The following is a 26,202-nucleotide window of genomic DNA, read 5'->3' on the forward strand; positions in this document are numbered from 1 at the left end:
CCTTTGTATTTACTCTGAACTTTAATGAACATCTACATGATCAGTGGATTAAATATAGGAAAATACCTAATTTACACTGAAAAAACACTAAATACAGAGGATTATATTATAATAAATGGTGATAAATCACTTAAGAAATGTTAAATAGAGGGAAATATTAATTTGGATAAATGACAGTGGATGGATATGCTTGGTTTATGTTCAGTTATTGATATATTTGTTGAAAATGCCACTTTTTCTTCAGTTTTCTCTGTTTCTGATCTAATAACCTTTGTATTTACTCTGAACTTTAATGAACATCTACATGATCAGTGGATTAAATATAGGAAAATACCTAATTTACACTGAAAAAACACTAAATACTGAGGATAATATTATAATAAATGGTGATAAATCACTTAAGAAATGTTAAATAGAGGGAAATATTAATTTGGATAAATGACAGTGGATGGATACGCTTGGTTTATGCTCAGTTATTGATATATTTGTTGAAAATGCCACTTTTCCTTCAGCTTTCTCTCTTTCTGATTTAATAACCTTTGCATTTACTCTGAACTTTAATGAACATCTACATGATCAGTGGATTAAATATAGGAAAATACCTAATTTACACTGAAAAAACACTAAATACAGAGGATAATATTATAATAAATGGTGATAAATCACTTAAGAAATGTTAAATAGAGGGAAATATTAATTTGGATAAATGACAGTGGATGGATATGCTTGGTTTATGTTCAGTTATTGATATATTTGTTGAAAATGCCACTTTTTCTTCAGTTTTCTCTGTTTCTGATCTAATAACCTTTGTATTTACTCTGAACTTTAATGAAAATCTACATGATCAATGGATTAAATATAGGAAAATACCTAATTTACACTGAAAAAACACTAAATACAGAGGATAATATTATAATAAATGGTGATAAATCCCATAAGAAAGGTTAAATAAAGAGAAAAAATCATTTGGGAACTGCTACAAAAGTAGCACTGGGTCTTTATGGGTTAATACTGTTTAGCAAGAGAGAACAAGATGGATTCAGTGTCAGAAAATAAGTAGCACTGTCGTTTGTTATTCCCACATTGCTGCAAATGGTGTAATTGTCACTGTGTTTTCACTACTTTTACTGACAGACACAGGAAATGTGATGTTACATAGCTGAGGGCAAAATGTGCACATGAAGTACATCTAACAAAGACGGAAATTTATTCCAATCCTATTCAGTATGCATACTGTATTAGTCCTTGAATCCACAAACACTGCTCATGAAAAGAGTCCTTTACAGTCATTTAGTGAAACATAGAGAGCTCATAATGGCGTGTGCGTCCTCGTGCTAAATTTGTCGTTTAACATAACACATTGTATAGAGAAAGACAAGGAGAAGCAGCTAATGAATGTTTGTTGTCAGATGCATCGTTGCTTTGACAACGTAGCAACAGTCATGACAGAAATAGATCTACAACATTAACTGATTATTATTGTAACAGTTATCAGGATGTTTGAACAGTTTCTATCAAGGTTACATTGGATTAAAGACAGTTTAATCTTAATGAATTCCATTTGGTTTAGTATAATATAGTAAATCCGTGAAACAAATGTGAAGATACTTGTCTTGTAGAGGCTTTTAAATATTAAGATTTGACAGCATTTTTTCTTCATACTGAGAAGCCTAACTAGTGTAAAACTCCATCAACCACAGCCTGTTAGTCTAAATATCTGAAGTAGATCTCCTCTGACCTTTCTCGTCACTGCTGTGTTTCACTGCCACTGATTAGTTGTTTATAACATGAATGCATCTTTCCCTGGCAATTTTATGTTTTACTTAAAGCATCTTTACAATGTTACAGATACAGATTTAGACTTTATATGTTATGTATGGGTCTGATCCAGCGGTAACACATGGACACATTTCCTGTTCCACAGTCTGTGTCATGTAAGCAGAATAACTTATGTGCATGTATTATAAATAGTTGGGTGGATATGTATAAGCACTTTAACATTAGTCGCTTTTCCATTGGGCATCTGCGCAAAACTTTACCGATATTTACTAAATGTCGAAAAAACAGAAGTGTGTAATGTTGGTTTTTCCATTAAATCACAAATACAATGATTTGTTTATTTATTAGCGCAAGATGACACGAGAAGTCATTCCATAAACATGGCAATGAACATAAATATGGTGTTGATTTACAGATATATTCATTATTATTATATATTACCCCCTCTAGCCTTTACTAAATTAAAAAATGATTGGGCTTCCTGGTGTGTCCACACATACTGTCATTTTTTATTTATTTGGTTTTTTTTATTTAACCTTTTTTTTTACCCGGGCAAGCAATTAAGAACAGATTCTTATTTACAAATGCAGCCTGATCAAAGAGTAATGGCTCCTTGAGGGGAAGGGGGTGAGGAGGCTAAAAGTAAGAAGTAAAAACAAGGTTAAACAATTACAAAAGCAAATAGTTAATAAATAAATACATTACAGCAATGACAGTGAGATATGTAAAAGACAAATACTCAACAGGTGCAACAGTCAACTAAAATTTGTTCCAGGTTTTGCTTAAAAACAGTGAGAGATGTGAGGACAGTGAGTTTGAGGGTGTTTTGTAGAGTGTTCCAGTCATTAGCTGCAGCAAATCGGAAGGCGCTGCGACTGAAAATAGTGCAGGCTTTGGGGATAGTGAGTTTGATGAGCTTACTGGACCTGAGATTGAGTGCAGAATGGGAGAGGTGAAGAAGGGAGGAGAGGTTAAGAGGGGTTTTTCTTAGTAAGGTCTTGTAAATGAGCTGGAACCAGTGACGGAGCCATCTGGTGTGGAGGGAGGTCCAGTCAACTGAGTTATACAGGTCACAGTGGTGAGTGGAAAAAGGAGCGCCTGTGGCGACACGGATGGCAGAATGGTGGAGAGGGTCAAGTCTGCTGAGGGTGGAACGAGAAGCCATCCTATAGATGGTGTCACCATAATCAAATATGGGCAGGATGGTCATTTTAACAAGTAAGCGTTTAGCTGAACGGGTGAAGGAGGTCTAATTCCAATACAGAAAGCTCAAGGGAGCTTTGACTTTGGACTGCAGGTGCTTAATGTGGGTGGTGAAGGAGAGGGATGAGTCCAACCACAGACCAAGGTATTTGTAACAGGTCACAAACTCCAGTTCAGAGCCATTGGCACAGAGGATTTTAGGGGCAGTGGTGGAATCATGTTTCCGGTCAAAAATAATGCATTTGGTTTTCTTGGTGTTGAGGGAAAGATTCAGGCTATGAAAATACTGCTCGATAGAACTGAGACTGAGTTGTAGTGTGGATGCTGTGGAGTGGAGAGAGGGGCCCTCTGAGTATAAGATGGTATCGTCAGCATATAAGTGGATCTTGGAGTTACCGGCGTTCTTGGCTACATCGTTAATGTAGATGGAGAACAGCGTTGGACCCAGGATGGAGCCTTGGGGCACCCCTTTAGTGATCGTGAGAGGGTCAGACAAGATGTTTTCAGTCTTCACTTGCTGAACTCGGTTGTTTAGATAGCTGGTGAACCAGTTGCAGGAGTGCGATGACAGACCAATGCTGGTGGTTAAACTCTTCTTCTGCACTTGTAACGCTCGTCAACATCTGTTTTTTTTTTTTGTTGTTTTTTTTTACATGACTCTAGTTGCGGAAAAAGGTCTTTCCATTGCAGTTTTGATGATATACCAATTGCTCTACGCCTGAAAAACCACCTCTTGCCAGCACAAAAACTTTTAATTGAAAAATGAGAGTTTGGGTGAAATTGTCATTTTTCCATTAGGCAAATTTTGATGTGCAAGTTATATTCATGCAATTTGAGGGTTAATGGAAAAGTGACTATTATGTATAACAAATTTTTTCACTTTTAGGTGAAAAATATAAAATTGCTGCTCGGTAACATGTGGACTTAAAACGGAAATCAATGTTTTAAGGTTTACACAAACATTCAAATCATGCTGTTATCAACAGAAATTGATATCAAGTAGAACAAAATGTTTTTGATATTATGTTCAACTACACTGAAAATAAATTTAGGAGCAGAATATTGAAAAGTCTCTGTTTTATTGACGTGAGAATGTGGTAACATGTGGACAGGTTGCCATAGTAACACGTGGACGACTCTTTACCATTGTATACATCACCCAAAATGTTGACTTATTTTTTTAAAACAACAAGCCAGATATAATCACAATACTTTATTACCTCCACCAAGGAGGTTATGTTTTTCCCAGGGTTTGTTTGTTTGTCTGTTTGTCTGTCTGTTAGTGTGCAACATAACTCAAAAAGTTATGGACAGATTTGGATGAAATTTTCAGGGTTTGTTGGAAATGGGATAAGGAAGAAATGATTAAATTTTGGTGGTGATCGGGGGTGGGGGGGCCCACGGGGGGGCCCATTTCCAACAAACCCTGAAAATTTCATCAAAATCTGTCCATAACTTTTTGAGTTATGTTGCACACTAACAGACAGACAAACAAACAGACAAACAAACAAACAAACCCTGGCAAAAACATAACCTCCTTGGCGTGGGGGGGCCCACGGGGGGGGGCCACTGATCAGCCTTGGCGGAGGTCTGCGCTCTCCGAGTGCTTCTAGTTTAATGTATTTAATACTACCACAGTGTTGTTTACAACTTGTGCTGGTCCATAGTGATATAGATAAATTACAAATAAAGAGTAATTTCTCGGTAACAGTTCAAGAGTAGTCTTTTTAAATGTGGCCAGCGTATGAATTCACAAACTTCATCATTCAGAATTTTAATTTCTCAAAGTAATAGACATTCTTTTGCATGTCTTTTTGTTAATTTAATGCAGCCTAGCAGAAGGTTGGGAACTTCTCCTATACTGTGGAAGTGGTATTTAAAAAAAAAATAACAGTTCTATGAAATAGAGATCTTTTGCTAAAAAATGAGCCCACTTCATAAATGATGTGTGCAAATTGATGATCACTTTCGCTTGATCAGACCCATATGCTTCTCACTTGTCTTCTTTTTCTTCTCTTCTGTAAAGTAGAACATGGAGAACATTTTTACATGTTTATTGTACACGTGTGTTTGTAGTCTGGAGGTGACCTTGCAGAAGCGCAGTGAGGGACCGATGTGGCCTGAGCTGGTGATGGGCGACAGAAGAGGAGAGTATGTGATGAGTGATGAGCAGGCTGCCCTCATTCATGAAAGACTGACCCACCTCACCTCTGAAGATCTGGTGAGACCACCTTTAACTTCAATAATATGTGCAGTCTGTTGAACCAGCGGTGTCATTAGATCAAAAACCTATGTGTGCACACTGTGTCATGGTATGTTCTACTGGTACCTGATTTCAGGCGAAAAGTGAAGGAAGTTAAATGCCTCCAGTCAAAAAAATGGCATGAAGAAGACCTGCTCACTGATTTGTATTATTACAGGCAATAACTTAGTATGAGCAGAGGTGCTAAATTGATGAATATTTGGGCTAAAATATATTGTGCAATACGATAATGTGTTTACTTTGCCCAACTCTTACTCCCTCTTCTGTACTGCTGTAAAGTGCTGACTACAGTGATCCTGAAACTCTTAACCTATAAATCACTGTTCAATATCTCGCTAACGTTAGCTCTTCATCCCTCACCTTTGCTCCGACTACGAAGAATATCTTGTGCTTCAACTCTTGAACTACAAAATTATTAACCCATTCAGGTGGTAGTGAAATGGTATACAAGTGCAGTACTGTGCAGAAGTCTTATACCACCGTTAGGTTTGTTCTTTTACCAAGATATAATGACCACACATGTATTTCTCAGTCTCTGTATCAAGATATACCTGGAATATACAGAAAATATGTATTAAAAATGTTTAGCAACAATAAATCCTGAAAAAAAAACAGTTCTGCAGACCAAAATGTCACATATTTATTGCAGTCTCCCTTTGCCCTTAATATGTCTGGAGGTGTTTGATACAAAATAATAGAATAGAATAGAATAGAATAGAATAGAATAGAATAGAATAGAATAGAATAGAATAGAATGCCTTTATTGTCATTATACATATGTACAATGAAATAAAAAAAAATGATGTGCATATGCCAAACATTATTTTTTAGGCTACTTTTATTTATATGATCAGAGGCCACCCTTAATAATGACGTTTAGGTCTGGCCAAAAAAAGTCCCCACCTGGTTTTAACTAAGCAAATATGCAAGATCCTTCTATTGGATAATTACTACACTAGTAATATATTTCAGCTGCGACAAGCTAATGCAGTGAGTAGCTTCTCATTTCTTAAACAACCATCAGTTTGTAGAGAGCAAAAAGTTTGGAACGTGTGTTAATGGAAAAAGGTCATGTGGTCTGATGAGTCCAGACTGACTTTGTTCCAGACATGTCAGAGTGAGAAGGAAGGCAAATGAAGGGATTACCCATCATGCCTAGCACCTGCAGTACAAGCCTGTGGAGGCAATGTTATGATCTAGGGTTGAATTTGTTGATCAGGTTCAAGTTCATCAACATTATGTGTCCAAGAAACAATGGAAATAAATACATTTTACAAAGATTATTGAAATGATGCCACAGTTAATGCACGCCATATTTAAGCTGAAGGCTAATTTTTTATTTATTTTTTTGGCCAGGTTGCATATATTTATTCACATATTCTCTATATCTTCTTGTTGTATCGCACTAAAAGAGACTGGTAAATGACAAAATCTTAAGTTTTCACCTGGGAGGCAGTGCAGAGGAAGGTCTTTCTCCATATTATTTCCTGTATACATGATGCTTATGTAAATATTTGGGGGCTCTGGTGGGGACTTTGCTGTTTTTATCATTAAAATACTGTGGCAGGTGCTGTGCATAACAACAATAATAATAATAACAATAATAATAATAATAATAATAATAATAATAATAATTGTTGTTGTTGTTATTATTGTTATTATTATTATTATTATTATTACCTCCGTCAAGGAGGTTATGTTTTTGCCAGGGTTTGTTTGTTTGTTTGTCTGTTTGTTTGTTTGTTTGTTTGTTTGTCTGTCCGTTAGTGTGCAACATAACTCAAAAAGTTATGGACAGATTTGGATGAAATTTTCAGGGTTTGTTGGAAATGGGATAAGGAAGAAATGATTAAATTTTGGTGGTGATCGGGGGTGGGGGGGCCCACAGGGGGGGCCACTGATCAGCCTTGGCGGAGGTCTGCGCTCTCCGAGTGCTTCTAGTTATTATTATCATTATTATTATTATTATTATTATTATTATTATTATTATTATTATTATTATTGTTGTTGTTGTTATTATAAATTGCATTTATAAAGCACTTTTCATTCAGCAGAATCTCAAAGTGCTACAGAATATGTGGCTTGCAAAATATGAAAACCTGCAAAAACCACTTCTGTATTTCTTTATTTGAGAGGTAATCCAAATACTCATGGCTTGGTGTTGGTTTTTGCTCAGGTCACATGACTGAAAACTGTGAATAGATCCAGAGCTCATATTGTCTTGAGGCCTAACCTTTTGGGCTAACCTCGTTTTTAATTACTGCAGTGTTGAATCTTTCCTTAATATATGTTTAAACAATCAAAACATAACATTTCAGTGAATCTGCCTTTGCTCGCTCACGGCGTTTCCGTTGACCTCACATACCTTTTTCTTTCATTAAACCGGTTTTAGGATTGTAGCATCCCTTCCTTTCCTAGAGGCTCCTTATCTCCACCGCTTTCCCCTTCAGTAGCTCTGAGCCCTCCTCTTCTCTCGGTCTACAACACCACACACACACCGCTTATATCATCACACCATGGTCTCTAGAGTCTGCCTCAGTCTTGTGTTTGACAGCATTTTTAGCCACTTTCTCTCACTTTCACCTTTCATTAGCATCATCTGGGCCCACTTGAGACGCAGGCGAAGCAAGCTTTTTACATGTTAATAAATGCAAAACAAGTGTACCCATTGCTTCTGTCGTATTCTGTTCCTCCCCAGAATGGGAACCCTGACAGGGACAAGCCCTCTTGTAACTCTCAGGAGCTGGAGGACTGTGATGGGTTCCCAGAGGACAGCTCCAGCCTCACACACTTTGATGGACAATCGCTCAAACCCACTCAGGTGGTAAGTAACTCCTCTCCCCTTTCCTCGTAAACACTTTCATCATTTGCCAGTCCTTAAACCACGAGCCCTCATATTTAACATTTTCGGCCATCTCTTTCCATCCCTCATTCCTCTCAAGGGTGCTATCAGCTATCTGATACTCGCTGCCTCTATAAGAGCACGATTTTATTCAGCCCTGCCTCCGGCGAATGAGCCGGCGCTGGCCTTAGCCCGTAACAAGCCACTTGACCAAAGAGGCACACACCTTATTTCCATCTCCCCTCCTTGTAACTTGATTAGCAAGAGGCTGAACCCCTGTACAGGATATCTATTTTTATAAACACTTGTGTTAACATATTCCTATCCTGCAAATTGAAAGCAACAGGTTAGAAGTTTCTGTCAAGGTGTGGTACATCTGAAGAGTCAGATTTAATCCTATTTATCTACTTTGTCATTGTCATGCATGACAGAAGGAGAAAAAAAAATATTACCATAATCTGATTTGCATCAAAAAAGCTGAATTCATTGTTACTTTGCTGGAGGTTTCAGACCATTCCCTGACAGATAGAAGAGAAAACAACATTGTTACATTCATAATGTAACTAAAATGACATCTACAGCAAGTAATAACAGTGCACAGCTATGTTTGGGTTAATAGTTTTTGCCGGTTGAAGCAAATAAAATGTTAAGATTTGATGCTTTCCTGTTGTAAAATATCCATTATTTAAGATCAGAGGGATTTAGGGGGTTCAAACTGCAGAGATGGAATAAAATTTTCATAATTATGTCTTCACTAGCGCATAATTATAGGCTTATTGATCCTTTATTTAACTTGGAAGATCCCATGGAGATACAAGCGCTGCGAAAATCCAAATCTTACCAAGTGTATTTTTGTCATTTCTAGTCAAAATATCTCATCATACTTAAAAGAAGACATAATCACCTAAAGAGTAACTTTTCAGTGACATATAAGAAGTTATTTTTAGACAATAGATCTTGAAAATCTCATTTCAAGAAATCTCACCAAGATAATTTTCACTTGTTCCATTGGCAGAATTTTTGCTTGAAATAAGTAAAAAAAAAAATTGAATTAAGCAAAAAAAATCTTGAATTTAGGAGAAAAAAAAAAAATCTGAGTGGAACTAGTGAAAATGATCTTGGTGAGATTTCTTGAAATAAGATTTTCAAGATCTATTGTCTGAAAATAAGTTTTATATCTCAGTGAAAATTTACTCTTTAGGCGATCATGTCTTATTTTAAGTGTGATGAGATATTTTGACTAGAAATTAGAAAAATAGACTTACATCTAGAATTTTTCGTGTGGGGTGTGACCACGGTTTGCGGGTGATTTACAAAGGTTGCTTGCACAAATTACAACAGGTGCAAAGTCTTGGAGACCGCCCTATTTAAATGAGGGTTTTGTGTGTGCTACTGGAGACAATACGCTGTAGAAACTGCTCTGGGATACACCAGCACTAATGGGAACAGTGAGTGAATGATCCAGACGCACGGAAATGTGACGTTGGAGGAGTTTTGTCATAGAAGGTATTGCATGACTCATTCATTCATTTATTTTTCCATTTCAAAGGTGTGTGTGTGTGTGTGTACACTGTAGCCTAATGTCGGTGCATATTTTTAATCACAATCATCAGGAGTGGAAGAGTCCCACAAAGTTTGTGTGGGGGGGTGTGCATACGTCTCAGTTATTTTTTCTCCCGTCACTCCAAAAATGTTCACACAAGGGTGAAAAATGCGTTCTCTGCATCTCGTTTCATCATTTCGATGTCCCCTAACCACTTCCATGTGTGCGCAATTACGCATCCAAACCGTTTGCACCTCCTTTTGAGATGTGTTAAATATAGATGCAGTTTCTATCAGCAAAATTGCTTTCGGGTTTGATAAATCACTTTGCACGTGCTAAATTAATATATTTACATTTTCTTCTCCCAGCACATGCACAACTGTGTGTAAACGCCCCAGATTGCATATTCATTGTGGCAAATGTACTAACTGGATCAGACGCGCTAATTTGCACCTTTGAAAGACGCAACCCTTATTGTGCACTGTTAGTAAATGAGCTTGTACATTTTTTTTTTGCATGTGCGATGAGTTTGCACACGTTTTAATGCATGCAAACCTTTGATAGATCCAGCCCTTTGTAAGATTTTGTTTTTTGCAGTGAGATCTCCTCTTTCAGGGAATACTGGTCAAAATGGCAGCAAGAAACCTGCCATTTGTACAAGACCATTACAGAAATTAAAAAAAGAGTCATAGACTATAGAAGAAATATCCATAAATGGTTGTAATCTTAATAGACACGTATTTCTGTGATGCAGTAAAATGCAGTATTAACCATTTCATGCATTAATTATGAGAATATTAATCAAGATTTTTTTTTTCTTTATTCCTCTTTGGGCATTAAAAAAACAATGTGATTTTTTTTTTTTTTTTTTTTTTTAATGAAGCTATTTTTCATGGAGTTGCAAAAATATCCACCAAGCTGGACACCATGTGTTTAATTTTTAAAGCAAAGAAACATGTATTTACTGATATACTGTGTGAAATCTATGAAATAAAAACATTAGATGCTGCTAATTTGGTGTTTTCTCACATTTTAACATACACTACAAACAAAAAGTTATGGATATTTTTCATTTTTGGGCTGTTTTTTTTCAGTTGGGATTCTTGCACAATGCTTTTTACTTTTTTGTGTATGAATTGAATTAAAACACCTTTTTTTTTAAAATAACCAGACATACAGTCTACTCTCGTTATACCGCCAACTTCCGTTCACAGCCAAATTGGCGGTATAGCGAAAATGGCGTTACAACGGGTTGCGTCCATAATGTGCATGTCTTTACTATATGATGTCTATGCTGCCCCCGTTAACCCGTTCTAATTGCGTTTCTAAATAAATCTTGATTCTGTTATGTTGTAAGGGATCATTTAAAGTGGGGAAACATTTTAAGCATTATTATACCGTGTCGGGAAATGACACCCCATCATCTTGAGGCTTTGGCATAATCCGACGTCCTCTTCCCGACATCCTGACCTACTGAGCGTTCTGCGATAAATGAACGGTGGCCGTTCCGTAGACCTACTCGTAGCTTGTCGCGATCAGCGTCTGGCACGTTTGTTTCAGTGCATTGTTAAAATTTATGTGTACTCGATGGCAATCACGCTGGCGGTATAACGGTCGGGAAATCAATGGTATAAGTGTTGTTTGTGCATGGAACTGGGCTGGCGGATGGCGATAGGCGGAAATGGCGGTAGCTAATAGAATAATGCATTGGGGATTTTTGTGCAATGGTTTTGGTCGGCGGTGAGCGAAAATGGCGGTATAACGGCGGGCGGTTTAATGAGAGTAGACTGTAGTTTTATTTACAAATGGCAAAAATGACCAAAAAAAAAAAAAAATGTCCTTAACTTTTTGTTTGTAGTGTACTCTAATACTAGTCATTACTCACTTCATGGACATAATATGCCAAAAAAAAACCTTTTGTTGTTAATTACAGTCTAACAAGGAATTGATTTACACTCGAACATGTTAGATCAGGTTTATCAAAAACAGTAAAGTTGCAGTAATGTTTTCAATGTCAGTGTATGGGATGGTGCATAAGCGTCCACTGTGTTGGCTGATATGAAACTAAAACAACAAAATCCATGAATATACAAGAGAACAGCTGGAGAAGAACTGTCCACTGTAGCAGGGCCAGATTAACACTTCATTGTACCCTGGGCAACAATATTCAAGGGCCCCATCATCACAACCCCAGGATCCCTATAATCTGGCAAAATACAGAATAAGTTCCAGGAATATATGTAAATATACCCCATACTTCAATATCTAACTATCATCAAATGCATTCTGATGTACAAATGTGTAAATGCTCGTAGAACTACAAGTGCACCACTATAGCCTCTTGTCAAGGCCACTCACTTGCATATGATGATATGAAAACAAAACACATTAGCATCAGTATAATCTAAAATTGATCCACTACATTAGAAAGAGAGGGAAGTGTCCTCCATTTTCACAAAAATAAATAAGAAACCATTTCCAAAGTATCCAGTATTTATTTAAGAACACTTTTTGCCGACACAAATGTATTGAATTGTCAGAAAACGCCCACAGACAAAACACAAACATAATCTGATATGAATTTTAAACAGAAATCCCCTTGTCACCTCAGAATTCAACAAGAGAGTTAAAGTAAGTGCAATGTAAACATCTTGAAATCTGCTTTCTCTCAACAATAAACATATCTCAACATTTTCATGAAGCCACCACAAGGAAAAAATATAATGCAGTATAATCTGCTAAAATAAACATTTTGGTCCCAGTTTAACTTTTAAACAGAAAACACATCACAATTCAAGGCATGTCAAGGCAAGGGTTAAACATTTTAATACTAAATACTACATATACTAAATACTATAAACATCTGGAAAACCATCTTTAAAACCGTTTTTAATGTCCCTCTCCTTTTTTAATTTCGTTTGGCGCTCCCACTTAGCTGCTTCTCCATGTTTGCAATGTTTTGATTCGCGTATGTCGCGTAGTTCTTGACGTCTCACATCCCGCTCAGTGCACGCACGTTGATTCGCGTCACCGCTAATTCGCTTTTTGGACTGACCAATGAGGAGAGGGTCTCAGCTCACGGTCACAGACAGCAGGAGCAGGGTTTCTGTGCAGTGCAATGGCTCCGGGCAGCGGACAGTTTCATTTATAAGCAAAAGATAACCAGATATTTTCGTTATGCCCGAGCTACCCAGGGCCCTTCAGAGGTCACGGGCCCCTGGGCAATTGCCCAGTTGCCCATATGGTTAATCCGGGCTTGACTGTAGTGACCACTGTGCATGAAAGGGTTAAAGGATGGGGGCGTATTCTAACCTCATACTGGCATCACTGGAAGAAAAAAAAAAAAAAAAAATAGAAGTAGATCTAGTGTTATAGATGCTATGATAGGACAAGAGACTATATATACAATTAGGCAGCTTTCCTAACAATGCATTGACAGTAAATAGCAACCTATGTATTTTGTATCTGGTTGTAAAAACCATACAACGGATTCATTGGTTAGTGTTGTGCAACTTAATATGAGTCTGGTTGGAAAGAAGTTGCATAGAGACGTAAAGTGCATCACCAGAATCAGATAGAACACAGATAAAAGTGAGCACGGCACAGTTCTATTCCTGGTATCAAAAAGGAAAAACATAACAAGAAAAAGCATGACTACTGAGGAATCCAAGTTTGTGTGTCAGTGTTTTTCTGCAGATTGTTAGCGTTCAGGTTGTCATCAAGACATGCTGTATGTTTTGACGTTATATAGAGATAGTATAGAGACGGAGGGATGATGGGAAGCCAGAAATCAATCCGATCAGTGTGTGAAGGCCTGGGGTTATGTTGTATGTGCTCTACATGTGAGCCACCAGGGTGCCCCACAGGCTGTTCTCTGTAAACAAACATGTTCCATCATCTGTGGAAATAATGAAATGAGCTGCCACGGAGCAGGAGCACGTGAAGGTTAGGAAGCAAGTCAAGCAGAAATAAGAATGATTGGGTTGTTGTTGTTGACTTGGAATGGGAGTCCCTTTGAACAGAGGTCTCCATGTTGTACTGTTGTTTTCTCCAGTAGCTCAGAATCACCGTCTACCCCTTCACTGTTTCTGTTTGATACTGAGTGTCCTCCAGTGTCAGTGGACGTTATTTAACCAGTTATTTCCTTAACTTTCCTCAACATTTCACAGCTAGATCTTCTTCTAACCCTTCTTCTTCTTCTTCTTCTTCTGCTTCTTCTTCTGCTTCCTCTGCTTCTTCTTCTGCTTCTTCTGCTTCTTCTTCACAGCTAGATCTTCTTTTTCTTCTTCTTTTTCTTCTTCACAGCTAGATCTTTTTCTTCTTCTTCACAGCTTGATCTTTTTCTTCTTCTTTTTCTTCTTCACAGCTAGATCTTTTTCTTCTTCTTCTTCACAGCTAGATCTTCTTTTTCTTCTTTTATTCTTCACAGCTAGATCTTTTTCTTCTTCACAGCTAGATCTTCTTCTTCTTTTTCTTCTTCTTCACAGCTAGATCTTCTTTTTCTTCTTCTTCACAGCTAGATCTTCTTTTTCTTCTTCTTCACAGCTAGATCTTCTTCTTTTTCTTCTTTTTCTTCTTCTTCACAGCTAGATCTTCTTCTTCTTCATAGCTAGATCTTTTTCCTCTTATTATTCTTCTTCACAGCTAGATCTTCTTTTTCTTCTTTTTCTTCTTCTTCACAGCTAGATCTTTTTCTTATTATTATTCTTCTTCACAGCTAGATCTTCTTTTTCTTCTTTTATTCTTCCTCTTCACAGCTAGATCTTCTTTTACTTCTTGCTTTTCTTCTTCTTTTTCACAGCTAGATCTTTTTCTTCTTTTCCTTTTTGTCTTCCTTTTCTTCTTCACAGCTAGATCTTCTTTTTCTTCTCCTTCTTCGTCTTCTTCCTCTTCCTCTTGTCCTTCTTCTTCTTCTCCTTCTTTCTCCTCCTCCTTCAAAAACCAGTTGATCTATCATGAGAATAAATTGTAGAGTTTAACTTCTGTCTGAATTTGTTTACTTTGTCAAGGTTGTGCGTTACAACACAAAAGAAAAATGGTATCTCTTTATCTTTCAAAACACTCTCTGCATCAAAAGGCCTTTATTCACTTCTGCCTTGTTGAAAGAACAGATTCCCCACTGTGTCTGGAAAAAGAGTGTATTTACTGGGGTGTCTTTACCGTCTTAAGCAAAAGGTCACAGTGGATATATAAACAGCATTCTATGGTATTTTGAAAAATATTTTGAGTGTATCCCCAGAATAAACATCTAATATTATCTGCTGTTTATGCCACACAAAAGCCCTGAAAGATCTGCATATTTCTGTATAGCCTATAGTAGTAACGCTTTTTGTTTTCAAAATAAAAGGAAGAGCCACGTTCAAAAGAGCAGCTAAGGAGGCTTGACCTTTCTGCTAATTAATGAGAAGGAAAGCAAGAGAAAATGCTAAATATTTCTCCCTCTGGTATCCTTGTTTTTACCAGGAGAGCTTTGTAAGAGTCCTTATTATAAAGCAGTAGCATTGAGGATTATCTGTTATATGAAGGTCATCCATAGAAAGACTCATTTACCCCATTTAAACCTTTACCAGATCAATAGGGACATTTTCTAAAATGCAATAAGAAATTATAATCTGCAGTTTGGTAATCCATTTGACCTTTTATTTAATTGACAGCATACAGCGCTGTACCAAAGTCCTAGTCCAACATTAAATTCATTCATTTTCATTCATTTATTTGTTTTGAGCAGAAGAAAAAAATTTAACATTTTTTGTGTGCAAGGAAGTAACGACAGAGCAAATACATTTATAAAAAAAAAAAAAAAAGGTGATCAAGACAAAATAGCAATTGCCATGTACTCTAGTAATAACAAAATAAATTCAATATGTGCTGCTCAAAAAGGAGTGGGAAGAAGAAAACTTATTAAATCCCACTCCCATAAATCAAATCAAATTTTATTTATATAGCACCAAATCATAACAAAAGTTATCTCATGACACTTTTTTTTTAGAAATAAAATCCATCTCAGAGTTTAAGATGTTCACCACCAGAATCAAAACCTGGTTAAAGACAAAACAACTGTTCTCATCTGTAAATATTGTGTATATTGTGTGGGAGAGTGGGTGAGTGAACGAATGCCTCATACATAAATGCAACACTGGATTATCGAATTCTATGGTATGACCATTTTAAATGATGTATATTTTATATTGAACTGCAATGTTGTGGAAGAGCCCAACCAGGGACTGGAGTTGAGAATTAGCACTAGCTATAAACCACAGGTGTCAAACATGCGGCCCGGGGGCCAAATCCAGCCCGCCAAAGGTTCCATTCCGGCCCGCGGGATGAAAGTGCAAAAATGAACCTGAACAGTCAAAGTTGTCCAGATCATTTTGGTTCAGGTTCCACATACAGACCAATGTGATCTCAAGTAAAAAATAACAACACAATAAACCCATAAATAATGACAACTACAAGTTTTCTTTGTGAAAAATGATGTGGAAAAAAATTAAATGAAAAAAAATAAAAATAACATTACATTTACAAAACTATTCTTTCACAATAAAATGCAAATAAATACATAATAAATACATACATAAATAATAAAAACAAAGATGAACAATCTGAAATGTGCAATTTTAACTATATTCTGCCTGTTACTAAGTGTTTGGTGCATTTATGGATCCACTGTGATCTGTAGTTGTGTTAATAATAAGAGATGTAATATTGTAAAAATTGTTCAAATTTTAGTTCCAAACTCCAAAATTTTAACAATATTCTGCCTGTTACCAAATGTTTATGTAACATTGTGTGAAAATGTACGTGTATAAATAATAAGTCGAGGCATAATATTGTTAAAATTACACTAATTTTTCACAAGAAATTTCTGTTTTTTCAGGTCATTCACATCTTTTTTGTAAAATGTAAATATTTTCATAATTTCATTGGGGTTTTTTCATACTAAAACAAAATAAAAAACATGTATTTGTCATTATTTATAGGTTATTAAGTCATTATTTTACTGGTCTGGCCCGCTTGAGATCAAATTGGGCTAAATATGGCCCCTGAACCAAAATGAGGTTGACGCCCCTGCTATAAACTCTATATGCAATCACACCAGCTGCAAACTTGTAACTATGTTTGACTGCATCACCCCTGTCAAATAAATAAATAAATACATTTAGAGCTGGTCGAAACCAAGGTCAAGGTTTATTTATATAGCACGCTTAAAAACAGGCATTACTGCCCCAAAGTGCCGTACATAATCATGAAACAGAATAACAGTAAAAGACAGTAAATACAATAAGATAATACTGACACATAGTTCATGCATTAAAAATATTTAAGCAATAAATATAAACACTAAAGGCAATAATGTAAAACTCTAAGGAAAGGAAAATGTCCTGCTCACCTCATATTAAAAGCCAGTGCAAAAAAGCCTCTGAAGCCAATTTACAGGAACAAACAGAGGATTTGTTGGTTCAGTGAAGTTCTAATGACCACGCATATGCATTTCCCAGTGTCTGTGTTAAGATCCAATCTGGATATATGTGAAGTACAGCAGTAAAAACAATGTCCTAAAGGTGGCCTTGGAGTTTTACACTGTACTGTATAGAGAAATGATTTCTGACAAATAAAATAAGACTGATGCCTTGTCCACACTAGCTATTACATATATCAGATATTTTCTTCCTCCATTTAAAAAACATTCCTTCCAAGTGACCTTCATTTTCTAAACTATCTCTGTCCCACTGGTGCCGTGATAAAAGACTTTAGGTAAGTCATTGTTTCTGCTTAGGTTCCTGACAGATTAGCCTAGGGGTCTGTTGTGTCCAGTGTTATCTGTGGTGTCCATACTTTAAAGGGGTCATATTTTGCTAAACCCACTTTTATTAATTTTTCGTACATTTATTTGTGTATATGGACCGTAATAGTTGAAAAAGTTTGAATTTGAACCCTCCAGGTGCTGCAAAGCTATTATATTTATTTCGGCAAAAATCGGTGGTTTTCGGTGGTTTTCTACAACCCGTTTTACTTCCTGCTTAATTTGTTGCGTCACGACATTTGCCCATATAAGGTCAAGACTTCTGACGAACATTTCTCAGAGTACGCCATAGTTGTTTATCAGCAGCAGCGGTTGTAATAAAAACTGAAAATATGTCCAAACTTCGAGCCAAATACCTAAAATGTTCAGTTGTTGGTTGAACAAGACAGAGCAGCACAGCCAACAACCTGGAGGGGGCGGGGCTTAAAGTGGCTCATTTGCATTTAAAGGGCCAGTGCTAAAAATGACCTTTCTGGTGTCATTACTCAGAAATAAGGTTGAAGATGGGCCTGTGGAGTTGAATTAATGAAGAATTCAGACCCAAGCATAGCATTTACAGTTTATGCAGACCCCCAGGGAAATGTTAAATTTAAAAAAAGCTAAATATGACCTCCTTTAAAGTCCACCAGAGACAATGGTTCATTCGAGCTTTTCTACCAGTTTGCAGTCTTTTTGCATGGGAGTGATATTTTGTAAAACCAAGGTTGTTTTGTTAAACAGATCATGTAAAAATATCCACACTTGCAAAGATTAGTCATGGCTCAAACACCAAACTTTATGATAGCCGTCAGTTAGTTCAAAATGAATATTTCCCATCCAACCATAAGCCGCACTTAGTATCTGAGAGCGTTCAGGGAGTCCAGGGTAATTTTAGTTCATAAAGGCCAAGGACAGAAAGCATTGAATCTGTGCGACCTTCGAGCCCTCTGGCGGCATTGTATGAGAAACCATCATCCTACCATGATGATTACAGATACATGGGCTCAGGAGGACTTTGGAAAATGTCCTTAACACCATCCGCTGCATCCAGAAACTGTACACAAGGAGGACAAACACACACTGGGTTCTACACGCAAAAGATGGCACAAACCATCCAGCGAATGGTACAAAAACACCTTCTGTGATGATTAGGGGGGTGTATTGGCGAGAATCTGGCAATACCATACAAATCACAATACTAGGATTACAATACGATATATCACAAAATATATATCATGATACTGTTAAAAAGGCAATTTTTTAAAAATGTCCTGGAAGAATTGAATTACACCAGAAATATGTACAATTACTAAACACTTATTTGATCAGAACAGGATCTAATGCTATATCACAAAATTTTTCTACCGGTAATTCTCCTAGTTTCCAAAGGAACTCACATCCGCCTCTCCGATGGTAAAAAGTGCTTCAAATAACCATTATTTAATAAAACAGTGTTAAATAATAATAAATAAGATAGAAACAATAAAGAAAACCTGAAACAAAAATGAACCTCCACCATATCTGCATTCGAATAAATACCTAAAAATATCGATACAGTACTTTTTAATATCAATACAATATTTTGAAATGAAATATCCCAATATATTGCAGAACTGATCTTTTCTAACACCCCTAGAAGAGAATACAATACAATACAATACAATACAATGCCTTTATTGTCATTATACATATGTACAACGAAATTAAAAGAGACAACTCTTTAGTGATGATATGAGTGTTTCAGTTTATTCTATTTTAGAAAATGTTTCAACTTTTCTGGAAATTAGGTTAGAAATGTAATTATCTTTTTTGAGATATTTTTCTAAAGCTGATACTGGCGTCATTTTTTTTTTTTTTTAATCCAAAATGAAACATGCTCTGTTAAAGGAAGTTCTTAATAACATCTGATAACACAAAAAGTACAATAAAAGTACTCATGGATCATTCCACAAGCTATTTCTAGAAACAACCCTAACTCCTTTTTCACCATGTTTGAATGTTGGAAATGCTGAAAAACATTTATAAGAGAATATTTTTCTTTTACTGGAACAAGTAGAACAAGCTCTATTCATTTGTGGACATTAGTTAATGTCCATCACTGATGCTTTTTTGTCTCTGTGTCTCTGTTTTATCTGTACTAAGTGATTTTAGTGTTTATTCTTCAGAATTATTCATCATGAAAACTCATGCAGTCACAAATGAACCCTTTCATAATGTAATGAAAGGCTGATAGTGAGTATTCAGTATAAGGTACAGTCTCTGTGCCCAGGATTGAAGTGAACAAAAGGCCTTTAATGTTTCATCTTCCATCTATTCTATAAATAATGCACATGGAAAAGCTGCTGTCTTTAAATATGGTGGTTTGTCTCTGTACCATGTGACTATAGAGGGACTATTTGATCTGCGTGTCCACGTTGATTCACTCAGGTGTACATGTACATGGAGGTTTTCCTGTGTTTATCTATACTTTATTACCTCTTTGTTCTTCATTTCCCACCCCCCATCGTGTGTTCCTTAATACTTGAATCCTCTCATTTTTGTTAAAACCTCTCAGCTTAGAAATGCAGCATCTTTGTTGATCTGCTTCTATGTGGTTCCAATCCCAGTGGAGAAGGAGTAGAATGGGCTTTATGTTTGTTTCCCAGGGGGAGGATGACTGATCTGCACTGACCCTATCTGTAATACCTTCACAATGGACTATATCTATACATCTTTTATATATTAAGCTTCGGCTTATCATGGATTTTTCAATAACAGAGATCAAGAAAACCTACCTCGAGCCTGAAATTTAGTTTATGAAAAACTGCCTTGAATGTTCAGTGAGTAGTGTTTACATTGGTTTGTATTTCCCAGTTAATTACACCATTATCCGTAAACTGGAATAAAATATTTTGACCTCTTCACTTGAAATGATTGTGACAATGAGCCCATTTACATGCACACTAAAACTCAGATCACCATCTGATTTATGGAGTTATCAGATTATTCAAGTGATCATGTAAACCAGGGGTGTCAAACATGCGGCCCGGGTGCCAAAACCGGCCCGCCAAAGGGTCCAATCCGGCCCGTGGGATGAATTAGTGAAACGCAAAAATTACACTGAAGATATTAACAATCAAGGATGTTCAAATAATTTTATGTCAAGTGGGTCAGACCAGTAAAATACTATCATAATAAACTATAAATAATGAAAACTGCAAATTTTTCTCTTTGTTTTAGTGGGAAAAAAAGTAAAATTACACAAAAATGTTAACATTTACAGACTAGCCTTTTACAAAAAATGTGAAAAACCTGAACAAATATGAATAACCTGAAATGTTTTAAGAGAATTAAGAGTAATTGTACCAATATTCTGTCTGTTATTAAACGTTTTGTGTATTTGTAGATCCACTGTGATCTGTAAGTTGTAATGAACATGTGAAAATGAGAAGCTGAGGCCAAATAATGGCATAAATTGTTAAAATTGCATTTAAAAAAAAAAAAAAAATTTTAGTCATGGTCATTCATGTTTTTCCACATTTTTTTAAAGGATACTTTGTAGGTGTAAAAATTTTGATAGTATACAGTGATTTTACTTTTTTCACTCTAAAACGTAGAAATTAGACATACATTTTGGAATCAATATTATTTATGTATTATTGTAATCATCCGGCCCACTTCAGGTCATATTGGGCTGTATGTGGCCCCTGAACTAACATGAGTTTGACACCCCTAATGTAAACAGTGTGATCTGATATGCTTCATCAAATAACAGCAGTTACCTGATTATGAGAAATCAGATTAAAAACACTTGGATTTTCCCCCAATACTCTGATGTCCTCGTACATGTATACCTGTTAATCTGATTTTTGTTCTTTTACATCTATGCATGTGTTAAAATAAATAAATAAATGTTAGAAAATGGAAGCATCATAGGAGCAAGCTTCCAAACACTGATAGTTCAGGTCTGTGGCACACTGTCACCGTCATGTTTAATATCTGCCAAAGCTGATAGTAACATGGATCTGCAATGAGGTGTTGACAGTTAACAGTGTTAAACCTACTGTATGTAAAAATATGGCCACAGCTAATTTTGAGTTTAGGTTCATTATAGAAATGTTTATGTTGTTGATGTTGATGTTTATGTTTATTAGATCTATTGAGGTTTCATGTAAATACTGAATCTTGAATACGATCATAATCTGAGATAAGATTCAAGTCTGAATAACGGTGAGTGAAAACAACCTTTGACCACAGTGAAGGTTCTGCACTTTGCTGTGCATGGAATAAAAGCTTTAAAAGAATCAGTCTGCTCCCTGTTTCAGTCTAAAGAAGTGAGACATACAGTGATATCCAGGTCCAACCTTGAGGATCACGTCACACACTGAATAGTAATTGTTCGGCAGATGCCTGAGGCAGGAAAGAGTTGAAGTCAAAAATGTTAATTCGTGAAGGTGAACAAGCAGCCTCACAGCAACATGATGGAAGTGATGATAAAGATGATGACGGTGACGTGGCATTTCAGCTCTTATTGCAGACATCTGTCCTTTCTGAACACTTGCATCTGCTTTTGCTTTTGTCGTGCCACCCTCTCACTTCCTGAGCTCCATTCTAAGCTCAGTGAAAAGGGCAGTATTCATTGAAAGGCTCTTTTTCAGACCGAGGACAGGTGATAGACAATTTCCTGTCCAGCTCTGAGATAAATAGCATTTTTTGGTATTGTATAATGTTGGTTATTTATCAAAATCTCCTAAAGCACATGTTAAACCTTGGTGTTAGAGGTTGTTACGTGCATTCAAATCTTAAGGCAATGGCTACCGCCACAGTACTGTGGCATGAAATATCGATTTGTCTATTGCCACAGAACCAATCAAATGATCTGAATTCTGCACTCTGAACATTATCCCAGTGGCTGATTTATATTCATTAAAAATCAGGCCAAATCCCTCATATGAGGCAAAAGAGTCACCAAATTTCATGTTGTTTTCCTGCATGCTGAAACTGAAAGTGTGAATAGGAATCAAACCAGCCCCCGGTAACTGGTACCCTAGCCTTTTCCTGTAACTGGATAGGCCACATACTGTTCCAGTATAGGGTGACAGGTTACAGGTTACCAGTCTACACATGATAGAACGAGGGCGCTGATCGGTTCTGTGGTAATAGGTTAAATTTTAAGAATGTTTAATTTTAATTATTTTATATAAATACCTAATTTCTCATTTTCTTTTATATTTCACTCGCACTTGTGTTTTTTTTTCTACCTGTCTTTCTCTTGCACTGGTGTGTTGTACGAGGGGCGACTGAAAAGTTTTGTGCCTAACATGGAAAGGATTAAGATATGAAGACCAAATTTGGTCCATGAAATCTTTCACATATCTTAATCCTATCCTCTAAATTTCTTGGTCATAGCGATCTTTTTCCCTGTTTTACAGGTCCCTGAACTTTCTGTATCAAGTGTTTCCTGAAAAATGGACAAACTTGAGTATGGGGCTGATTTGTGACTATGGATGAGACTTAGGTCCATCACTATCAGCCTGAGACCAAGGAGCAGTCCAACCAATGAAAACGTCCCATGTCACCAACCCCAAAGAAGGCAAAGGTCGTACGCGTACTTGATGACAGCCCCATACTCAAGTTTGTCCATTTTTCAGGAAACACTTGATACAGAAAGTTCAGGGACCTATAAAACAGGGAAAAAGATCGCTATGACCAAGGAATTTAGTGGATAGGATTAAGATATGTGAAAGATTTCATGGACCAAATTTGGTCTTCCTATCTTAATCCTTTCCATGTTAGGCTTAAAGCTTTTCAGTCGCCCCTTGTATGTTGCTGCTGTCAACTGTGAAATTTCCCCATGGTGGGACCAATAAGGTTTTATCTTATCTTATCTTATCTTATCTTATCTTGTCTTGTCTTGTCTTGTCTTGTCTTGTCTTGTCTTGTCTTGTCTTGTCTTGTCTTATCTTATCTTATCTTATCTTATCTTATCTTATCTTATCTTATCTTATCTTATCTTATCTTATCTTATCTTATCTTATCTTACCTTACCTTACCTTACCTTATCTTACCTTACCTTACCTTACCTTACCTTACCTTACCTTACCTTATATTCTTATCTTATCTTATCTTATCTTGTCGTATCTTATCTTATCTCATCTCATCCTTAGACAAATGAAAAAATACTGTGGTAATAGCCACTTCGAAATCTTAAAGATGATTCCATATTGTTCCTCACCTTCAGTCTCATGTTTCTTTTGGTTTGTTTTCCGGTGATTGTTACTAGTCTGTTGCATTCACATGAACAGAATGTTACATGGTTTTACAAAGAAATGAACTAGCACCGTTTTAACGCACCTGTTTATATTACTGCAAAAAATCTCACTACCCAATCAAAGATTAGATTTAATATTTAATATTGAAACAAAATGCCACTTGATTGCGATCGTCTAATCTATCTGTTGATATCTACATTTGTTTGTGGCTGTACTGCTTTTTTAAGTGCACACGTAATCTGCCACTAGTCTGTTTTTTGTGTCTAAGTTCCTGTTGCTACGTGACATAACTCCCACGCTGAAACTGTCAGATTTCAACAAAGACATAGATGTTTTTATGTGATGTTTTCCTCAAATATTTGACAGCCAACTTCTTACCAACAGTATTTTGCAAAGGCATTGTTGCTGCATCCTGTGATTTATTAAAAGATAGAAAATGCCAGACTTTTCTCCAGTGTGCTTCTAATAACGCATCTTATAACTTTGTGAAAACACAGTCTGAGGTGTAAAATAAGTATTGTTACTGTGGTAAAACTGCAGTCAGGTAAAAGTAAAGTTGATTGTGTTTGGACATATTGATACCCATAGTATAATCTGTCAGGTCTGAGATTAAATAAACATCACATTAAAGCTGCAGGAGCTGAACTCAGATCATGTCACATTGTTTAATGCTGTTATGGAAATCTGAAGCTACTTTTCCACACATCGGTGTTGAGACATAGAATAGAGCAGCAGAATGATATCATGGTCGCATCTGATCAGCAATTTTTAACCACATGTATTTAACCCTCCTACCTGTCTGAAAACAGATGAGATAAGACTAAAGCGTGGTGTCACACAGTAGATATTCTACATCCTTTCACACTACTTGAACTACAATATTCTCAGAGGTAATTATGACATGTTTTCCCAAAAAAGTAAAAAACAAATAAATAAATTCTTTAACTGCAGCTTTAACTAGCCTGGAATGGTCATTTCTCTGCTCTAGATCATGCTAAATACTGACTGCTTCCTATAAAGGCCATTTAGTTTATATTTTTTGTGAGGTTTTAATGCAGTGCACAATATTCCCCTGTATTTTTGTTGTATTTTAATATAAAAGACTGAAAAATAGATACTATACTTACTACTAGTAAGATGTCTGAATACATCTCTTTTACAGTAATTCAACATTTAGATCATCCAAGTTCATTTTTTTCTTACTCACTAGAAAAAAATCCAAATCTTACCAGGTGTATTTTTCTCATTTCTAGTCAAAATATCTCATCACACTTAAAATAAGACATAATTACCTAAAGAGTAGCTTTTCAGTGAGATATAAATAACTTATTTTCCGACAATAGATCTTGAAAATCTTATCTCAAGAAATCTTACCAAGATAATTTTCACTTGTTCCATTGGCAGATTTTTTGCTTGAATTAAGCAAAATAATATTGAATTAAGCAAAAAAAAAATCTTAAATTAAGCAAAAAAAAAATCTGAGATAGATATCTTGAGATATTTTGACTAGAAATCAGAAAAATACACTTGGTACGATCTAGATTTTTGCAGTGCTCATGTTCATTTCAGTTCATCCTGACTACATGGCATGAATGAGCAGATGATTTGGCGTCTTGGTGTAGGAGACCATTTTAGTTTTGGTATATAGTTTGTGGAAGTAAGACATCTTTGACTAAAGTAGAAACTACAGTTTTCATGTTACTTTCATCTTTGAAAATAGTGAACAACCAAAATAGTTCTTTTGTTTAGCTGCATTGAATAAAAAAAAATAATAACAGCTTCTTTCTTGTTTGCCTGAAATCTCTGCAGAGTTTCCTGTGCTTGGGGCATCTGCAGCCCATAATAACACCCCTCTGGTCCAGAAGATTAAAGCCTTTATTAATTATATTTCTTTGTTTCTATTTTCTGAAGTATAATAGCTTGCAGGTAACAGAGGAATTTGTCCAACAGGTTAATCCGCTGACTGTTAAATCCTCCTCATTCAATAACGTCTTTGTGAAGGAACAAAACACACTAGAAAATTGCCTTTACCTCGGTTAAAAGCGCATTTGTGGGTGTTAGTTGCTTGTAAGATCAGACCACAGTACATATCAGACAACATGAAAAGGCCAGAAGGTGAGCTGTACAATAACAAAGTAAAAGCCTTATGATTGGATTTTTCCTTTTTTAGAATGAGGCTGTTATTGAGTCACAGAGTATCAGAGGAAATGGTTTCATTTTTCTAGACCCAGGCCAGACTTGGGCTGAATGATGTATCAGTCACACAATAGGAATGCTTCGTGACCGACTCCAAGTGTCTCCACTCGGTACAGAAAAACAAATTAAAAGTACAGAGTATCCTCACACTGCGGCTCAGACCCAATTTCAACTTTATTGGAAACTTGATGCCTCATTTAATTTTCATTTTAAGGCTAAATGATGCCTTGGTATGTGCATATTCTTTATGATTCCCATATTGAAAGCTCTGCATCGCTCTGGTTTTACTCAAGACTGCATGGTTTACTGAAACGCCACTTTTTTTTTTTCTCCAATATTTTT

General features: G+C 36.2%; 1 protein-coding gene across 1 annotated transcript in view; it reads left to right on the top strand.

Annotated features, from left to right (window-relative positions):
• nudcd1 (NudC domain containing 1) overlaps window positions 1–26,202 on the top strand; it is a 106,989-nt gene that overhangs the window by 55,869 nt on the left and 24,918 nt on the right. The window contains exons 7-8 of the mRNA XM_030147011.1: window positions 5,059–5,203; window positions 7,944–8,069. Coding sequence (XP_030002871.1) covers window positions 5,059–5,203; window positions 7,944–8,069 — 271 coding nt within the window. The remainder of the gene's footprint in view (window positions 1–5,058; window positions 5,204–7,943; window positions 8,070–26,202) is intronic.

The sequence above is a fragment of the Sphaeramia orbicularis genome, chromosome 11 (assembly GCF_902148855.1).
Source record: "Sphaeramia orbicularis chromosome 11, fSphaOr1.1, whole genome shotgun sequence".
NCBI classification, from domain to species: domain Eukaryota; kingdom Metazoa; phylum Chordata; class Actinopteri; order Kurtiformes; family Apogonidae; genus Sphaeramia; species Sphaeramia orbicularis.